General features: G+C 46.0%; 1 protein-coding gene across 2 annotated transcripts in view; it reads left to right on the forward strand.

Annotated features, from left to right (window-relative positions):
• The first annotated feature begins 718 nt into the window (after nucleotides 1-718).
• LOC140421277 (mastermind-like protein 2) overlaps nucleotides 719-20,471 on the forward strand; it is a 164,980-nt gene continuing 145,227 nt past the window's right edge. The window contains exon 1 of one of the 2 annotated variants that reach the window (XM_072505864.1): nucleotides 719-969. In XM_072505864.1, coding sequence (XP_072361965.1) covers nucleotides 916-969 — 54 coding nt within the window. In that variant the 5' untranslated portion in view covers nucleotides 719-915. Of the gene's footprint in view, nucleotides 970-14,740; nucleotides 14,792-20,471 lie in introns of those variants that run through there. The other variant, XM_072505865.1, reaches the window with a different exon arrangement.

Below are 20,471 nucleotides of genomic sequence, written 5' to 3' on the forward strand. Positions count from 1 at the left end.
TGTCCCTTAATGTCCAAAGATAGAATACAGAATTCACAATGCAGAAGGAGGCCATTCAGCCCATCGAGTCTGCACCGGCCCTTGAAAAGAGCCCCCCACCCAAGCCCACACCTCCATCCTATCCCCGTAACCCAGCAACCCCACCCAACCTTTTTTGGATACTAAGGACAATTTATCATGGTCAACCCACCTAACCTGCACATCTTTGGACTATGGGAGGAAACCGGAGCACCCGGAGGAAACCCACGCACACACCGGGGGAACGTGTAGACTGCGCACAGGCAGTGACCCAAGCCGGGAATCGAACCTGGGACCCTGGAGCTGTGAAGCAACTGTGCGAACCACTGTGCTACCGTGCTGCCCAGGTTAGGCGGATTGGCCATACTAAAATCGCCCCTTAGTGTCCAAGAAAGTTGGGAGGGGGGTTCAGGCGGGGTGGGGGGGGGGGGGGCATGGATCTGGTTAGGGGGGGGGGGGTGCTCCTTCGGAGGGTCGGTGCAGACAGGACGGGCCGAATGCTCCCCCACCCCCACTGTCCTGCAGGGATTCCGCGCGATTCACTCAGCCACTCTCTCTCGCCGCCGCCAAGTGAGAACTACGATGCCCAGAATGCTTGCGCGGTGGAGGTGGGCTGGCGCAGCTCGCTGGCCAACATCCATCCCCCTTGTCAGCAGCTGCCCTATGGAGTGTGAGCCTGCGCGCCCGGCTCCGCCCGCCTGCCCAGGAAGCTGGGGGCTGTTGGCGAATGTACTCGGCACCGTTCAGGGAGAGAGAGAGACAGAGACAGAGAATCATCATCAGCTACTCGCTCAGCACAACCAGCCGTGGGATGAACTTGCCTTGAGACTTGAGGAGGGCAGTAGAAATATTAGTCTTCTCCAGAGTGGATTTTAAGCCTGGGCGAGGCATTGCAAGATGCTGCTCGTCTCCCAGCGCATCGAAGCCCCTCGCATGGAGCAGCACATCTCGGTACGTAACAATCCCAACTTGCTTTCATCATGTATATATATAAATTAAATCCCGCACGGGCTGTTCTCCTGGTCAGAGAATGAGTGAGAGAGAGAGAGAAGCTTGATCTTTAGCAGGTCTTAGTTGGAGATCTCCGAAGACTCAGGAGCTTGCAAGGGCTCGGCTAACAATAAAAAAAATAAAACCCTGGTTTGAAAGCTGCGCTCCGGCGTGAAGAGCCAGGATGAATTCAGAAAGAGGGGCAGTTTGTCTTTTGTAAATCGCGACGATTTAAAAAGAAAGGCAGCGAAATCTCCATAGGTTTGGTCGGCTTCAGCCCCCCCCCCCCCCTCCACCCCTGAAGGGGGGGGGGGCACTCGCTCCAGTGACATTCACTTCAATATTGCGAAAGATGTGTGAGTGTATATATATATATATATTTCCTGTTTTTTGTCTATTGTCCATCTCGACGTCTGGCACCTTGTAGTTTATCACTGTCATTAATAATCTGTTAGCAGTTTCCGATCCCAGGCAGGTTAGGAGAGGGGGGGTTAGGAGTTGAAGCTTGATTTATCCAGGATTAGGATTGACTGCACAGGGATTAAAGTGTGTTTTTATTTTTGAAACTAGCAATAAACTCTCTTCTGTAAACATTGTTTTTGAGTGGCTCTCCCTCACTCTCTCTGTCTCTCACTCCTGTGGCTGGTAATTGGCAAGTGCTTGTTTGTTGGATGTGTATTTGCCAGGGATGTTTAATTTTTTTTAAAATGTGGACGAGTTTGTAAGGGAGCCGGTAACAAACCCCTCTTTGTCTCTCGTTATCAGTGGGGTGTCATCACTTGCCTGAGACGGGGAGGTTACCTGGGACAGCCGGCCCAGGAAAAGGATTTAAATGTGTGTGTGTGTTTTTTTTTAAAAAAGGAATGAAGTCTTTGAATTGATTTAGAATTTTCTGGCGCACGCAGTCCTAGGGAGGGCTGTCTGTTCTGAATTTGCAGCGGCGTTGTCGCTGTTTATTGTCGTGCAATGTGGATTTTCATTTATAGAAAGCAATGTTTTTGTTGTTTAAATATGATCAAATAATCTCTGGGTGTGAAGTTAGATCACGACGAGGTGGCTGATAGTTCTGAGGGACCATTACCCAAACTTAACGCGGGATTAACTTCACTTTGATTTTCCCCAACGCAAATAATTTCCACACAAGAAAAATAATTGTTGCAGATGGGTTTTTTTTTAAAAAGGGGGACAGCGCCTCGGTTCACCGCCGGTCAGACCTTTAATTGTGACATTTGCAGTGATTTTTTTTAAACCAAGAAAGGGAGTGTGTGTGGGGTGGGGGGGTGAGTGGGATCGTGTTAAATATACTCAGAAACTTTGTGGATTGGGGACAGAAGACGTCCCAAAAATCGCCTCCTTGTTACCCTGGAAGAGAAAGCAGCACCTGTAAGCGGCTGGTGGCGGGGCTAATGGTGTCAGTGAGGGCCGAGTTTATGGTAATTAAGTTTGTAAACGGACTGCACACTGGTGGAAGAAGGGGGGGGGGGGAGAGATTGAGTCAGATTGAAGTTGGACAACTCATCACTTTTACTTATTCATTCGGCTATGTGACGGCGGGTCTTTTATTTTTTTTTTACCGTTTCCGTCCATCAGGCGATGCCCTTGAATGAACGTCACATTTACCAACATTTAACCACTGCCTGGCAGGAAACCACGCGGAATATGAACTCAAACCTGAAAGAACCCCCCCCCCCCCACCAAAATAACAATAGAAAACCGAGGCAGTGGCTGAGGACATGCCTCTTTCTCCTCATTCTCTGATTCATGGCATTAAAACACTAGTCTGGGCTATGTGTGTGTGTGATTTATGGAAGGGACGAATGCCACTTTTTAAAAACAAAACAGGGATTGTAATCCTTTGTAAGCTGATTTTTTTTTTTAAACCGCTCTGAGATGTAAAGCTGCGCTGAAATTGACAAGTACATCAGGGCTACTGCACACTGGGTGTGTTGGTGTTTCACAGAATCACCCCTTTTACTGTCCCGGGATATCAACGCCGGTTGTGTATATATATTTTAAACTAAGCAGGGTTTTGCATTACGCCAATGGCCCAGAGAGAGAAAGAGAGCGAGAACAAGGCATCTGGAGTGTTGTGAAATGTAGGCAGGCCAATCAAAGACGGCAGGAAGAGGGAGGGAGGGAAGGAAGCGGGGGGGGGGGGGGGGATTGTTATGGTTTTATATTTTTAGAGAGAAGGCGGAAAGGATGAGTCGCTCTCGCCCTCCCTCTCACTCTCTCTCTTGTTGCATGGCAGTGGCGTAAGCGAAGCGGGTGGCCTCCCGCGAACTGCAGCATATGGGAGCCGATGTGCAGAGCAGGCGAGGCGGCCTTGAACCTGGCAGGGCGGGCAGCTGCTCTCTGCCAAGGGGAGGCACTTCCGAAGTCCCCAGAAGCTGCTGGGGTGGGTGGGTTGCTCGCTGCACGTTGTCGGGGTGGACGGAACTGCTCCTTGGAAATGTGCGGGGGAAGTCACGGTGGACCCAACACAACTCCAATTTAGGAAGCATGACTTTTTGCTTTTAAAAAAAATATGTAATATTTCTCTGCTGACGTGCGAGGCAGAGCTGTGTGGGTTGAAAACGTCACTGATCTTCCAAAGGCATGAGGCGGAAGTCTGTCTCCATTGTTGCCTAGCTGAAGTCAACAAATAGACTGTTTTGCAGTGTCAATATTTCCCCTTGTTTGTATCACTTCTTGATTTCTCCCCATTGCAGTAGATTCTCGCTCTTGGCTCCCATATCACGGTCGCTGTTTTTTTTTGTTATGGACAAAATAGCAACCACGATTTTAACTGATTCTAGCCTCTCGCGTGGGCCAGTGCTGATTGTAACCCCCCCCAACCAGAGGAAAGTAGCTGGGGAAGTTTCAGCAATGGGTTTATGGTGTTTTAAACAGAAGCTGGAACGTGTGCCGCCTGTGTAGTTAGAGAAGCTCTCGTTGTGCTGGGTAATCCAGTGAGCTGGGTGATCCAGTGTGCTGGGTGATCCAGTGATTGGTGTTTTGGGTGATCCAGTGTGATGGGTAATTCAGTGATTGGTGAGCTAGGTGACCCAGTGTGCTGGATGATCCAGTGATTGGCGTGTTGGGTGATCCAGTGTGCTGGGTGATCCAGTGATTGGCGTGTTGGGTGATCCAGTGATTGGTGTGTTGGGTGATCCAATGTGCTGGGTGATCCAGTGATTGGTGTGTTGGGTGATCTCGTGACTGGTGAGCTGGGTGATCCAGTGATTGGTGTGTTGGGTGATCCAGTGTACTGGGTGATCCAGTGATTGGTGTGTTGGGTGATCCAGTGTGCTGGGTGATCCGGTGATTGGTGTGTTGGGTGATCCAGTGTGCTGGGTGATTCAGTGATTGGTGTGCTGGGTGATCCAGTGTGCTGGGTGATCCAGTGATTGGAGTGCTGGGTAATCCAGTGAGCTGCTCCCACCCCTCCTGGATTCGGTGTCAGAAAGGCCCTGGCGCTAAACTCTTGTCTGTTCTGTATTAAACACGCAGGGATACTCCAGACCCAGTTGTCACTGCTTGCTTGACTTTTATTCCGCCACTTGAAGCACTTTCCTGGGGGGGGGGGGGGGGGAGGTTGATACGCTCTTGTGAAACACGGTGGAATGTTAAAAGACGCTATATAAATGCACCCCCCCCCAAAAGGCACACACACATAGGACAGGCAGCAAGTAAATAGGTTGATTGTCAGAGTTTCTGCGGGGTGCTCTCGCATCGCTTAAATTGGCCTCAGGGATATTTGCAATTCACTAAAACTACAGTCGCCACCACAGTGACACACGTTGTGAACACTGTGCACTTTGTTTGTTCTGGGTGTGAGTGTCCATTAGTTGCATCTCTGGACGTAAGGCCCCTAACTCAGCTGGTAGCTCTCACCTGAGTGAGAAAGTTGTGGGCCCCAGTCCCGCTCCAGACTGACACTCCAGCGCTGCACAGTCCGATCCCCGGGCACCGTTTCAAAGCAGATCCTAGGAGTTTCTTCCTGGTATCCCAAAACAATGACACTGAAATGATCGTCTGCTCATTATTACTCTGCGGTTTCTGGCACCATTTGGATGTATGCAGATCTAGCTGCCGTCTTTCCTACATTTCTAACTTGTATCGACACTTGGGAAGTAAGAACCTGATGATCAGTTAAACACGTTGGCACATCAGGTGGGCGTGGAAGGCGTCACATAAAGACAAATCTTTGGTTACAACCTAATGTGTAAATAAAGAGCTTTATAGGATGATTTGGAGTTGGGGACCAAGGGCAATGTGTCCAGGTTTGCAGACGACACTAAGATGAGTGGTAAAGCAAAAAGTGCAGAGGATACTGGAAGTCTGCAGAGGGATTTGGATAGGCTAAGTGAATGGGCTAGGGCCTGGCAGATGGAATAGAATGTTGACAAATGTGAGGTTATCCATTTTGGTAGGAATAACAACAAAAGATATTATTATTTAAATGATAAAATATTAAAACATGCTGCTGTGCAGAGAGACCTGGGTGTGCTAGTGCATGAGTCGCAAAAAGTTGGTTTACAGGTGCAACAGGTGATTAAGAAGGCAAATGTAATTTTGTCCTTCATTGCTAGAGGGATGGAGTTTAAGACGAGGGAGGTTATGCTGCAATTGTATAAGGTGTTAGTGAGGCCACACCTGGAGTATTGTGTTCAGTTTTGGTCTCCTTACTTGAGAAAGGACGTACTGGCTCTGGAGGGTGTGCAGAGGAGATTCACTAAATTAATCCCAGAGCTGAAGGGGTTGGATTACGAGGAGAGATTGAGTAGACTGGGACTGTACTCATTGGAATTTAGAAGGATGAGGGGGGATCTTATAGAAACATATAAAATTATGAAGGGAATAGATAGGATAGATGCGGGCAGGTTGTTTCCACTGGCGGGTGAAAGCAGAACTAGGGGGCATAGCCTCAAAATAAGGGGAAGTAGATTTAGGACTGCGTTTAGGAGGAACTTCTTCACCCAAAGGGTTGTGACTCTATGGAATTCCTTGCAGTGAAGCAGTAGAGGCTCCTTCATTAAATGTTTTTAAGATAAAGATCGATAGTTTTTTGAAGAATAAAGGGATTAAGGGTTATGGTGTTCGGGCCGGAAAGTGGAGCAGGGTCCACAAAAGATCAGCCATGATCTCACTGAATGGCGGAGCAGGCTCGAGGGGCCAGATGGCCTACTCCTGCTCCTAGTTCTTATGACACAGGACACTGAATGGACCCATTCCCACCATCACTTGGTGCTTTAATTAAAGACCAGGTCATTTGGGGGAAAACTATGTTTCAGTTGGAATGTCTAGAGGCCTGGAATGGCACAGTTGAGAGTCATGAATCTGTGACTCATGGCTGTTGGTGTATTTCTTTTTGTATTACCCTAACTATGTCCAAAATATTTCCTCCTGTACCCATATAGGCGTCAGACAACAGCAAGGCGATGCCACCTGTCTAAGGTACCGCCTTGGGACTAAGTTGCCACTTGAAGAATGGCTGAGATTAAATTTAGTTGGTGTAGAAACCAAATTAGGCGAGACCTAGAACATAGACCTTTACAGCGCAGTACAGGCCCTTCGGCCCTCGATGTTGCGCCGACCACTCTAAAGCCCATCTACACTATTCCCTTATCGTCCATATGTCTATCCAATGACCATTTGAATGCCCATAGTGTTGGCGAGTCCACTACTGTTGCAGGCAGGGCATTCCACGCCCTTACTACTCACTGAGTAAAGAACTTACCTCTGATATCTGTCCTATATCCATCTCCCCTCAATTTAAAGCTATGTCCCCCTCGTGCTGGACATCACCATCCAAGGTAAAATGCTCTCATTGTCCACCTTATCCAATCCTCTGATCATCTTGTATGCCTCAATTACGTCACGTCTCAACCTCCTTCTCTCCAATGAAAACAGCCTCAAGTCCCTCAGCCTTTCCTCATAAGATCTTCCCTCCATACCAGGCAACATTCTGGTAAATCTCCTCTGCACCCTTTCCAATGCTTCCACATCCTTCCTATAATGCGGCGACCAGAATTGCACGCAATACTCCAAATGCGGCTGCACCAGAGTTTTATACAGCTGCAACATGACCTCATGGCTCCGAAACTCAATCCCTCTACCAATAAAAGCTAACACACCGTACGCCTTTTTAACAACCCTCTCAACCTGTACAAAAAGGGATATTTGTCGCAAGGTCCAAGGTATTTCATACACGTCTCCAGGTATTAGAGATTACAGGGTCGCTGTTAATGCCATGCAGTTGTTTATAGTTCTGTGGAAGTCATTTGTTTTTCGGTAAGTTGAATCAGTAACGTGTCCACTCCCATCAGTATGTTCAACTGCTGAACTTTCAAACTGATACCCAGAAACATGCTGAAAATGGTGATAAGAAAAATTTGTCAGCAGTAAAAGTGATCCAGACGAGACCGTATCAAGAGTGAAGCGTGACTTGTGTAGGGATTTTCCCCAGGGCTATAGCTACACAGGGGCAGAGTGAGAACGGTCAAGTTTGGTTTGTGTTGATTGTTGTGGGGATGTTGGGCCATATTCATTTCAATTGGCTCTTCCTTCCCTTTACAATGAAGGCAAAACCAACATTCAAATGCGACATTGGCAGCCTGTTCTGATTTGCACCACAACCTCTACCAACTTTGTGCAGACCACACCTAGAGGCATGAATATCAGTCACCAATCAATCCAGTGAGACATTCGTGGGAAACTTTTCGTTAGAATGAGGAACTCGCTGACACATTGAGGCAAGTCTCATTGATGCATTTAAATGGAAGCTAGGTAAGCACATGTGGGGGTGGAGTGGTAGAAGAATCTATTGATGGGATTAAATAAAAAAGTCGGGGGGAAGGGTTTTGTGTGAGGTAAGGACTGGACTTTTATTCTTTTTTTAAATTTAGAGTACCCAATTCATTTTTTCCAATTAAGGGGCAATTTAGCGTGGCCAATCCACCTAGCCTGCACATTTTTGGGTTGTGGGGGCGAAACCCACGCAAACACGGGGAGAATGTGCAAACTCCACACGGACAGTGACCCAGAGCCGGGATTGAACCTGGGACCTCGGTGCCGTGAGGGCGCAGTGCTAATCACTGTGCCATCATGTTGCCTTAACTTTTATTCTTTGAGAGGTAATCTCATTCAAACATCTCGCAGGGCAGCACGGTAGCGCAGTGGGTTAGCCGTGCTGCCTCACAGCGCCGAGGTCCCAGGTTCGATCCCGGCTCTGGGTCACTGTCCGTGTGGAGTTTGCACATTCTACCCGTGTTTGCTTGGGTTTCACCCCCACAACCCCAAGATGTGCAGGGTAGGTGGATTGGCCACGCTAAATTGCCCCTTAATTGGAAAAAATGAATTGGGTACTCTAAAAAATTTTAAAAACATCTCACAGGGTGTGGGCGGGCGGGGGTCTAGAACCACAGAATCCCTACAGTGCAGAAGGAGGCCCTACAGCCCAATGAGTCTGCATCGACCCTCTGAAAGAACACTCTACCTAGGCCCACTGCACCTTCTTGGACTGGACTTTGTTGGGGATGCTCTCAGGATAATGGGGCAGGTAGTTTAGACCTGAGAAGAGGAATTTCTTCACTCGGAGGGTGGTGAATCTTTGGGATAATGTAGGATATGTGGATAGTGCTGGAAAATGGTGAAGTAAAAGATGATCTCACGGAATGGTGGAGCGATGGGCTGAATGGACAGCTCCTGCTCCCATTTCATAACCACCAGCATGGCCCAGGTGCGCTGAATGGTCTCTTTCTGTGCCTTGTACCTTCAAAGAACAATACAGCACAGGAACAGGCCCTTGGGCCCTCCAAGGCTGTAGTGGTCATACCAGCCTTGACCAAAACCCTCAGCACTTCCTAAAAGAGTCATCCGATTGAACTCTTGGGGTTTGCTCCCTTTACTGCCAGTATCTATACCAAATGTCCACAAGCTGCCCACGAAAATCAGCGCTGTATCCTTGCGATTTTGTTGCTGACACCAAACGTCACTCTCGTCCTCATCTTGTCAAATATGCGCCCGGATCCAGATCAGAGCCTTTGTGTACTTCTGAACGCCTGCAGGCAGTTTCAACAAATGTTCATCAGGCTTGGAGGGAGGAGGGGAGAGGACTGAAATGTATCAGACATCGAAATAATAATAGTCACCCATTTGTCTTGTTTAACCATTACCATTTAAGTTAAACGGTTATTCTTTAAATTTCGAATGAATAATCGTGTTTGATGGGTGTAATTATAAGATAGCTTGAGCTAAGCAGAAAAGATAGGTGTTTCCAGGGACAAATACAATGCAGGGAGGGCGCGCAGACAAAGCCATATGTCACTGGCTAGGAAGAGAAATGATCGATGTAGAGGGACTGGTTACTATGGATCGCCATAATAAACCAGCCTGTCTGTCACTCAAAGGTAACCTTGGTAGCACCGCTCAAGTGCGGGCTGTTTATTTTAAATGGCAGACTAATGCATTTTGCCAGGCACCGCGCTCTTGTTTGATGCTTCGGACTTCAGAACTCCAGCTTTAAGTCAATCGCGTTAAGGGCAGGACACATCGACACGGGTCTTGAAGGTTATTTCTGTCTTTCCCAGCCCGGAAAATTGAATTTGCAAACATTCTTCACACCCCCCACCCCCGACACAGTCGTTCACTCCCTGTGCCACTCGAGGTCAGATTAGCATCGACGATGCTTTGCAAGAGAAGGTGCGTTAACTTCAGAAATTCTTCGGATTTAACTCTGGCTACCGTTTGGCATTCCGCAGTGTGCTCGGTCGCTGATTGTGAACAGTCCCCCCCCCCCCCCGCCCCCCGCTGCTTATTTCCCACCCATTGTGGCAGTAAGACCATTTGTACCTTTTTAAAACGATAGCACCGAGTTACTAGAGTAATGGAACCCACAGGGCAATGGGCTAGGCGGCAACATTGATCCCGATTCAGGAATCCCGTCAAAAATGATTTAAAAAAATCATTTCACTTGATTTAAAAATGTGTAAAAGCAGTCTGAAAAATACATTTCTAAAGAAAACCCGCAATAAATCAATTTCCTGAAATGACATCGAGGCATGTTAATGGTTAAAACAATCAAGAATTGTCGGCATGTAAACATTAAATCGCATTGTTGGTCATTTAAAAAAGTCAATTTTTTCTACCATTCCTAACAGAGGAACGCAGTTCCAATAAATGTCCTTTATAAAGCTGTCTTTTATTTTTAAATGAAAAGGAAAATCAGAGTATTCCGGGTGATTGTTGTATTTTTGAAAAATTTGAACACGCACTCCCGATCACACATATTTCTAGGTCAAACACTTACTATACTTATCCTTAACCTATTACTGGTGCCATATCTCTATTAACAGTCTGCTAATTGAATTACAGCTACACGCACGCCCTGTGTTCAGAGCACGAGTTTTCCTTCAAGATAATTAGTCGAGAACGGCTCGTGGAATTTTGCTGATTAACTAACAGGAGATGTCACATTGGAAAGATGTACCCCATGCCAAAGGTTAAGAACGGATTTTCTTTGTCCTGGACCGAAGATACAGCTACGCGTGCCGACTTCAAATCACGTTTCTGTACCTTCCGAAGTATTGGGGAATATAGGAGCAGAATTAGGCCACTCGGCCCATCGGGTCTGCTCCACCATTCAATCATTTTTTAAAAATTTAGAGTACCCAATTCATTTTTTCCAATTAAGGGGCAATTTAGCATCCACCCAGCATGCACATTTTTTTTTTTGGGGGGGGGGGGGGCAAAACCCACGCAAATACGAGGAGAATGTGCAAACTCCACACGGACAGTGACCCAGAGCCAGGGTCGAACCTGAGGCAGCAATGCTAACTACTGCGCCATTGTGCTGCCCCCCGCCATTCAATCATGGCTGATATTATTCTCATCCCCATTCTCCTGCCTTCTCCCCATAACCCCTGATCTCCTTATTAATCAAGAACCTATCCATCTCTGTCTTAAAGACACTCAGTGACTTGGCCTCCACAGCCTTCTGCGGCAATGAGTTCCACAGATTCACCACTGGCTGAAGAAATTCCTCCTCATCTCAGTTTTAAAGAATCGTCCCTTCAGTCTGAAGCTGTGTCCTCTTGTTCTAGTTTTTCCTACAAGTCGAAACATCCTCTCCAAGTCCACTCTATCCAGGCATAGCAGTATCCTGTAAGTTTCAATAAGATCCCCCCCCTCATCCTTCTAAACTTCAATGAGTGCAGACCCAGAGTCCTCAACCATTCCTCACACAACACGCTCTTCATTCCAGGGTTCATTCTTGTGAGCCTCCCTGAGCAGGTCTATCCACATCTGACATAAATCCAGGTGAACGTCTGGAGGTGCGAGATCCTTGGTCGGAACATCTTTGCTCCCTTCTCCCCCCTCCCCCCCCCCCAAAAAAAGGGGGAACACGTGGCCCAGAGGTTAGCACTGGGACTGCGGCACTGAGGACCTGGGTTCGAATCCCGGTCCTGGGTCACTGTCTGTGTGGAGTTTGCACATTCTCCCCATGTCTGCGTGGGTTTCCTCCAGGTGCTCCAGTTTCCTCGCACAGTCCAAAGATGTGCTTGTTAGGTGGATTGGTTATGCTAAATTGCCCTTAGTGTCCAAAAAGGTTAGTTGGGGTTATGGGGATAGGGTGGAGATGTGGGCTTAAGTAGGATGTACTTTGTAAGGGCCGGTGCAGACTTGATGGGCTGAATGGCCTCCTTCTGCACTGCAAATTCCATGATTCTATGTGAAGGTTAGGTGGATTGGCCGCACTAAATTGCCCCTAAATTGGAAAATTATTGGGTACTCTAAATTTAGAAAGAAAAAAACATATCTTTGCTTTCCCGCCCCCGCCCAGTTTCCTTGAAGCAACTAAGAAAACCCCTGTCTGCACCCAGGCCTGTTGTCTAAAACAACATCCCAAGAACCTGGAATTAATCAGCTAACTCAGGAGTAGGCCATTCAGCCCCTCTAGCCTTTCACTGAGATCATGCCTGATCGGTGGCCTAACGCCGTCGGTCCTTAATATCTTTGCTTCACAAAAATCTATATCTCAGATTTAAAATTAAAAACTGTTGTAGCTTCGACTGCTGTTTGTGGGAGAAATCAGCCAACTAATTTGCCTTTTCCTGAGCCTCCTGCTTGTGTCTGTGGTGGTCAGAATAGCTGTAAAAAGGTGTGTGTTGTGCTGGGTTGTGCCTGCAGTTCATGGTGTAAGATATTGACAGGAGAAATGCAGCAGCTGTGCCAAGTACAATTTCATCTGTACCTGCATCCGGCACGACTGCTGGCTGTGTGTTGTCTGCAGAAGAAAAAGCAATCAATGGTCAGAAATTAAGTTTCCCTGCTGAACTTGTCGCTAAGACTTGGGGGGCGGACTATTTTTGAATCTTGTCCTTTCTCAGATTTTTTTTGTGTGTGACTGGAGTTTAATCAGTTAACAATATCAATTTAAAAGAGAAGGGGGGGGGGCATACAGAACAGCTGGGACTATTTTGATGAAAGTTCTCGAATTTCCACAGAGTCCATGGTAATGATTGGTTGGGAAGTAGCAAAGATTGTTGGCGCGCTGTAATTTCTGACCAGTTTAAACGTGTTTTTCCCCCTACACTCTCTTCCTGCTTGACAATGTCACAGAAAAAGCTTTGCAAAAGTGTATATGTCTAAATTGAAAATTCACCTGTTCCAGTTGATTTGTGGATTATTCCTGGCCGTGTGATTCCAGTTAAAGGGGAAAATTGGCTTAATAAAAATCTGCCCAACACAAGTTTTTCATTTGTCGACTTCACTCATGTTTGTGACCGAAAGAAAAAGTCTTTGGATACTAAAATCAAACCTAACAATTTTGGGAATTAGTGTACAGCAGGCTTTGGTGTACAGCAGGCTAACAGTCACTTGTTCCATGCTTTTTAGCTAATCGGGACTACAGCAGCGGGAGCAACATGAGGTTCCAATAAATTCAAATTGCCAATCCACATTGTTTGTTTCTTCAGCTGCAAAAAAAAAAAACCCATTACTGCTGCCTGATATGTCCCGATAGTATCTCTGGAGTTTCCTCCCTCTTCACTGTCTGGCACACGGGGGGGGGGGGGACACGTTTAAATGTTGTAATAAACTTACTTTTGTGTAGGAGCCCATCTTACTCGTTTTAATGACTAGATTTCCAAATTCAAATCGAAACTAAAGACTTGTAAGGGAAAAAACGTCAAAGCATTTAATATTGTCCGAACCCTAACCATGGCTTCCCTCTCCTGGAGTCCATTATTTCAGCATTGGTTGTTTTTTTTTCAAACCGACCTTGATCTCTAAACACAAAAATAGTGAGGGGATCCTCAAAGGCAGTGAGTTTTGAATTACATTCTGCCAAACCTCCATCCAAGTTAGAAATGGGTACAACGAGATCAGATGTCAAGGATGCGGATAATCTGCTAAATCTTTTAAAGGTCAATTTATTTGAAACAATTTGCAAGCAGGTTACAAGCAGCAAACTCGTGTAAACCCCCCGCCCCCCGCGCAAACTCGTGTAAACCCCCCGCCCCCCGCGCAAACTCGTGTAAACCCCCCCCCCCCCCCCCCCGTTGCAAGCTGCAAACTCGTGTAAACCCCCCCCCCCCCGCCCCCGCGCAAACTCGTGTAAACCCCCCCCAGGTTACAAGCAGCAAACTCGTGTAACCCCCCCCCCCCAGGTTACAAGCAGCAAACTCGTGTAACCCCCCCCCCCCCCAGATGGGTGAGACTGGTTGATTTGTGGTTCGGAGTTAAACTGTTGTGAAGATAAATCCCCCAATGGGTTTAGCTTCAAGAATCGGCAAGTCCCTTGCTCCAGCTTTCTCTGCCAGATTCGCTTTCACTGTCAAAAAAAAAAAATCCCATTTTACAAATTAAATTGAACAAAGACATCACATTTTCCTTACAGAGAGGCGTAGGGGATGGTGAATTGCCTGCCATGTGGAGGGGCGGAGCTTTAGGCGACCCTCAACAATGAGGAGCCCCCCACCCCAATCATTTTCATCAGAACACACAGCACAGATCTGGTCATGTTCATTGTATCTACTGATCTTATTCTGCAATTTGGAGGCAGATAAGCGACCCCCCTCGCCTCTCACTAACATGGCTAGAGTAGGGATGTTACAGGGAAGGCAAGTGCTGCAGCGAAGGAGTTGCCTTGAACAGCTGGGTGGCCTTCCCACCTGATAAAGGAACTCCCAAGTCCTGAAGGATTTGTGTTATCCGTGCCCTTCTGTTAGGCTAACAAGTATCACATCTGCCATAAATCGTTCAAGGTTTAAACTGGGCAGCGAAGAATTCGAGGGCGATTCGAGCGAAACAATAAGGAAGGAGCGGGCTAGCATTGGTGGGCTTACCCTAAACACGTTCAGCAAGATCCTCTGGTGTTTAAAATGGAGCGAATTTAAAATGTAGCCAGGGATGGTATTTAGCTGCCTTGGCTAATGGCAGTAAAAAAAGGACAGAGGATTGCTGATTAAGGGGACGAGGGTGGGCTCGCTACGTTTTAGGAGGCTGCATATTTTAAAAAACAAGATGTGCCGAAGACAACTTACGGCTGTTTGTTATGTGTCAGTTACACTGTCAGTTTCTGCCTTTTCCCCAGAAGGCTGTCTAATGGGATCTTTTCGTGCAGATTACAGACTGCTGACCTACTTCAGTCTTGTCCCCGCAGGCTGCAAGAGTGCATTGTGTGGAAATAAACAATCAGCAAATAGGATTGGGCTGTTGCTTTACACTACCTTAAGCACAGCTCCTTGGAAATGTTATGCCGATGAACGATTGCGTACAGTGGAAAAAAACAGCCAAGGTGATTTAGTTGCTGGATTTCAATCACTATCGTTCAATTATCCCGATAGTAATGCCTCTGAATTTGAGGGTTGTGAGTAGTTTGTCTGTCTTACTCGCTTCTGTAAGATCGGGCTGAAGTGCTTCTGTGGAATTATCCTGGGTTCTATCCTCAAACGTGGAAATCAATCCAGAACAAAGGCCAATTCATTTAGATGATATTAAGCTTCAAGCACTGCAGCATTTTAACACTGTAACGTATATCTGTTTTCATTCAAGTGACTAAAGTTACGACATGCTTTGGCACATGCACAAGATCATTGTTAAGATCATTTGTGCAGTTGGAATGTGTGGCAGAAGCTGCCGTTTGCTCATTTTGAAATGTAAATGGGGTTTCAGTACTGGAACGCTGATTGAAGTGTGGGAAATATCAGGCAAATCTGATCAATGGCTTTTGTTGCGAAGGAGGTGTGGCATTGACAGAAGCTGGCCCTACCAAGGCTTGTAACAATTTGGCAAATTTGCATGAAAAACAATTAAGACAAATTTGTGTTGCTGCCTTGGGCCCTCCACCCATCAATGAGATTTGCATTGATTCCTTTGTTAATTAGGCGAATAGTTTGGCAAATCTGGGGGAGGGTGGTGGAATTAATTTAGCAAGCTTGTGGAATTTCAAGCATTCGGTTAACTTTTAACTTCCATTCTGCTGTCTGAAGCCTTTGTGGAAGCTACTTTTGTCCCCTTTCATATTATCTAGTACTTTGCTGTGACCTCTGTATTTCATACTTTTGTTAGGCTGCCGACAGGATAATGTGTTGGGCTCCTAACTGCTTTAGAACTATTCAAAACTGGGACACGTCTCCTTCAGTCAAACTAAACTGGTCGCTGCTTAGCCGAATGGCAACATTAGAAGGGGAGCTCCTTCTCTTCCAAAGGCTTCGAAAATTTCTCTTGCCATTTTGGTCCTGTAGGGAACACTTTTATCAGTGAAGGGAATTGGCATGGCACTGTGATGTTTTAATAAACTCGGCAGAGTGCAACATGATCCAGGCATGATCAGCGTGACCGTGTTTGTTTCACGTGAGGGAAATGTGTCTCCACACGTGGACCCTTTGTTAAAAGACGAGATGCTGAGCCAGCCTTTGATTTAGAATTTTACCATCTGGCATCTCTAGATTCAGGACATTATTTGAGCAGCATCCCCATTTTTATTTGATTACACGTTATGGAGAGAGAGAACCAGTTTGCCAGTTACACCCAGGTCAGGCCAACAGAAACTGATCTATAATCCTGCCAGTGAATCGGTTTTGCAATAAATATAGCTTGGTACATCGGTAATATTCATTAGCGTCTGCTTTTAGTAGATCCTTTATTTAAAAATAAAGGTTAATTTCAGTATAGCACGTGCTCTCTAAAGGGAGGACTTGGAAATATTGTTTTATTTGTCAGCTCTTAATTTTATATACTTAGCTGGGCCTACCAGGGATTCAGATTTTGTATGTGTGTGTGTGTGTCTGACAAAACTGGGATTCTGTCTTCAAGCCAGGTTTACACAAACTGTGCCTCTCTTTGTAAACTGAAACAAAGCTGAACGCTGTTATTGTTTTCTCTGCTTCACTTCTCTCTGATGTGGAGGCTGCAATAAAAGTGCCTTTGTTTCCCCATCCAGCAACTTTCAGTAACCAGCCCATTTTTAAATGCCCTGTTTCACACTCGGCTCATTGTCTTTTCTCCCTGCAGGCATTTGAGGGGGGGGGGGGGGGGGGTTGTGAATTTAATTGGAAAATAGTTATCATTGATCATAAGTTCAGTTATCAGTTTAAAACAATTTATCATTTGCTAAGCAGAGGAATACGCTGTGTTCTGTTGCTGCTTTTAGTGTCCTGATCATAGTCACTTGGATACAATTACAATTGTCAGGACACCTATCGGGTACACGTTAAAGAAAAATGCCCTCCTCGCACTCGCACTATTTCCAATGAGATGGGGTGTTTATGCCCATTTCGTGGCCAATATCCATCAACTAGCAGAGCACTGAAGGTATTATCCAGCCACCTACCAAGGACCCACAAATACTAATGAGATGTGTGCAAACTGGTTGCTATTCTTCCAAAATTGCATCAGTGACCGCACTTACGTTTTGGGATGTTCTAAAGTTGCGAAAGTTGTATATAAATATAGGCCTATCTGTCATCTCTCTCTCTCACTGAGGGTTGGCACTTCCCAGGAGGAATCCCCTCCCCACCCCCATCATTTAGCTCAAATATACATTTCCTAATGTCCAACCTATTCAGGGGCTGTGCTTGTATAGACAGCAGTCTACTTTTCCACAGCCCCGCCAGGGTAATCTAGTACTTTGGGCTGCCCATCTGAGATGCTGCAAGTCAAAGTCTTCATTCATGAACCATATTTCTGGTCCAGCAGTCACGTTTGTGAAGACCAATTAATGGCTTTGCCCGGTGTTGGCTTCACCAGATACATTTATTAGATAAATCTGTTTTTGCATATTCCACATGTGTTCACAACAGGAAGAACTGCACCCGTTTCTGTTAACAGGTGACAACAATTGAATTTGTATTAATATTGCACCTTTTAGAATGTCACAACTATTTTGAGTTTTTAAAAATAAATTTAGAGTACCTAATTCATTTTCTTTCCAATTAAGGGGGAATTTAGCGCGGCCAATCCACCTAGCCTGCACATCTTTGGGTTGTGGGGGTGAAACCCACGGAAACACGGGGAGAATGTGCAAACTCCACACGGACAGTGACCCAGAGTCGGGATCGAACCTGGGACCTCTGCGCCGTGAGCTATCAGGGCTAACCCACTGTGCGGCCCCCTATTTTGAGTTTTTTAAGTATCCTCTCTGCGTGTCATGTTGACAGCCAATCTGTGCTCAGCAAGATCCCGCAAATTGCAATGTGACCCACTTTTAAGTGCTGAGGGAGGACATGTGGGACCTCCTGTTTAACATCACATCTGCACAGTACCTCAGAAGAATTTTTTTTTTTAATTCAAAAAAATATACTTTATTCATAAAATTTATCATAAGCATTACAGAGCATTTCGAATTGTCTTGACTGTACATTTCCGTCAGAGCTACACATTGCCTTGACTTTCTTCCAATCAATTTTAATATTATTATACACATATCACTCTTTACATTACAATTCCTTCTTAACTATTTACATTGTCATGTTTCTTTTATACATTGGAGTGTTGGTGGCCCAGACCGAGGGGGGTTTACACTGTTACCCGCCCCTCGGTGTACATTTGCTGGAAAGACCTTACACAATGGTCTTTCCCCATTGCGCCTTGGCGGCAGCTGCCCCAAGCTTGAGTGCGTCCCCCAGCACGTAGTCCTGGACCTTGGAATGTGCCAGTCTGCAACACTCGGTCGAGGACAATTCTGCTGCATGCCCATAGCACCTCAATGGAGTGCCAGCCAAGATGATGTGCTCCAACCCCTCGAGTGGGCCTTAAACCCACAACCTTCACACTCAAGGTGAAAGTGCTACCACTGACTGAGGTTCTGAGTTGGCTGTGAGCTCGGCCCCGTCTTGGCTGGATGCTCCAAATCTTGTCAGTTTGAGAAAAAAACTGCAGTTTACCACAACACAATTTTTCTGCATCTCCGTTACGTATATTCGTAATGTATCAAATTATCTCCTGTGGTTGGAATGACATCTGTTTATTTACAATGTTAATGTCACAAAACAGATTTAAAAATCCCAGCAGTGTTACAGAATAAATGCTCAATGTTATAAGGTGAGGGGCTCAGTTCCTGTGTGGGGTGGGGGGATAGTGAACTAAACTTTAGCTATCTTTGGCATTATAATCCCAGTGGCACCGTGCTGTCTCACAGCGCTAGGGACCCGGGTTCAATTCCTGCCTTGGGTGACTGTTTGTGTGGAGTTTGCATGTTCTCCCAGTGTCTGCGTTTCCACCGGGTGCTCCGGTTTCCTCCCACAGTCCAAAGATGTGCAGGTTAGGCCATGCTAAGTTGCCCTGGGTGTCCAGGGAAGTACAGGTTAGATTCTGGGGGTGGGGCGGGGGAGTGGGCCTGGGTGAGGTCCTCTTTCAGAGGATCGATGCAGACCCGATTGGCCGAATGGCCTCCTTCTGCACTGTAGAAATTCTATGGAAAATTTGAGCACTCTGCCGAGGTTGATGAAGGGAAGAATGTACAAAATCCCATTGATTCTTCATTCAGTAATGCTCATTTCAATGATTTCATTCACTTCACATTTTGCTCTAAAATTCTGATGCTGCATTGATTCATTCAAATGATCAAATAATTAGTGCAAAAAAAGACTTGGAATGATCACTATACTTGGAATGATCAGGTGTATACTACAACAGCGACTACGTTTTAAAAAGCAAAAAAGACAAGTACTGTTATCATGTAATCAAGAGAATTGTGATTGTATGTGAGTTTTTTCTGTTGATACTTTATGCCTGGATGTCAGTGGTTTGAATGTCCCTCCGTGAATAAAATCCTTTCTAAATATGCTGCCGTTTCAGAATGAAACTTGGGCAGCAGATTCATATTATCATTGCCATGGCTGAAGTCTTATCACATTGTAGATTGAAGGTCATGGTAATGTACTCCAGCAAAAATGCAGTTGTTGTAATATTGATTCACTTGTCGTACTGAGGCTTTCTTGGGTGAAAGAGATCTATAGTTAAATAGCTTTGACTTTTTATATACCCCGGATAGGATACAAGACACGGCTTAGTACCTGACTTGTCCCTGTCTCTACCTGTCTCTCTCTTTTTACCAGTACTTTTTGAGTGTCCCTGAGAATTTTCCTCCTGCTAAGATGCAAAGATGCGTTTCACTGGGATTGTAGGGGGATTGGTGCTCACACTTTGCTTACACTGCAAAATCTGGCTTTTGTTTTATTCCTGCAGCAGTAACGTGGACTTATATATATTTTAAAAATACAATAGGGGTTTGGAGACCCCTATTTGACAACGTAAACATTCCAGTGTAAAACATACTTTCAATATTCTCAAGGCTCATTTCCATAGCATTTTGTTTTCGCTTGCATTTCCCCAGAACATTTCCCGTACCAGCCTCCCCGAACAGGCACCAGAATGTGGCGACTAGGGGCTTTTCACAGGAACTTCATTTGAAGCCTACTTGTGACAATAAGCGATTTTCATTTTCAACTTCAAAACTATGGTACACGTTCTCGCCTTCAGCACCTGTATGGTAATTTGGTACAGTGAGTACCAAATTCATCCCGCTGAAAGACAGAATATACAAAGTCAATGGGCAGGAAAAGACCACCATTGCTGCCTCATGGCGCTGAGGACCCGGGTTTGATCCGGCCCTGGGTCACTGTCCGTGTGGAGTTTGCACATTCTCCCTGTGTCTGCGTGGGTCTCACCCCCACAACCTAAAGATGTGCAGGATAGGATGATTGGCCACGCTAAATTGCCCCTTAATTGGGAAAAATTGGTTGCATGGGGTAGCGAAAACAACCTCTCTCTAAATATCTGCAAAACCAAGGAACTGATCATCGACTTCAGGAAGCGTAGTGCAACACAAATGGCTCCGAAGTGGAGATGGTTGATTGCTTTAAGTTCCTGGGAGTCACCATCACCACCAGTCTGGCCTGGTCCACTCACGTTGATGCAACAATCAAGAAAGCCCAACAACTTCTCTACTTCCTATGGAAGCTGAAGAAATTTGT

Source organism: Scyliorhinus torazame, chromosome 5 (assembly GCF_047496885.1).
Source record: "Scyliorhinus torazame isolate Kashiwa2021f chromosome 5, sScyTor2.1, whole genome shotgun sequence".
Taxonomy (NCBI): domain Eukaryota; kingdom Metazoa; phylum Chordata; class Chondrichthyes; order Carcharhiniformes; family Scyliorhinidae; genus Scyliorhinus; species Scyliorhinus torazame.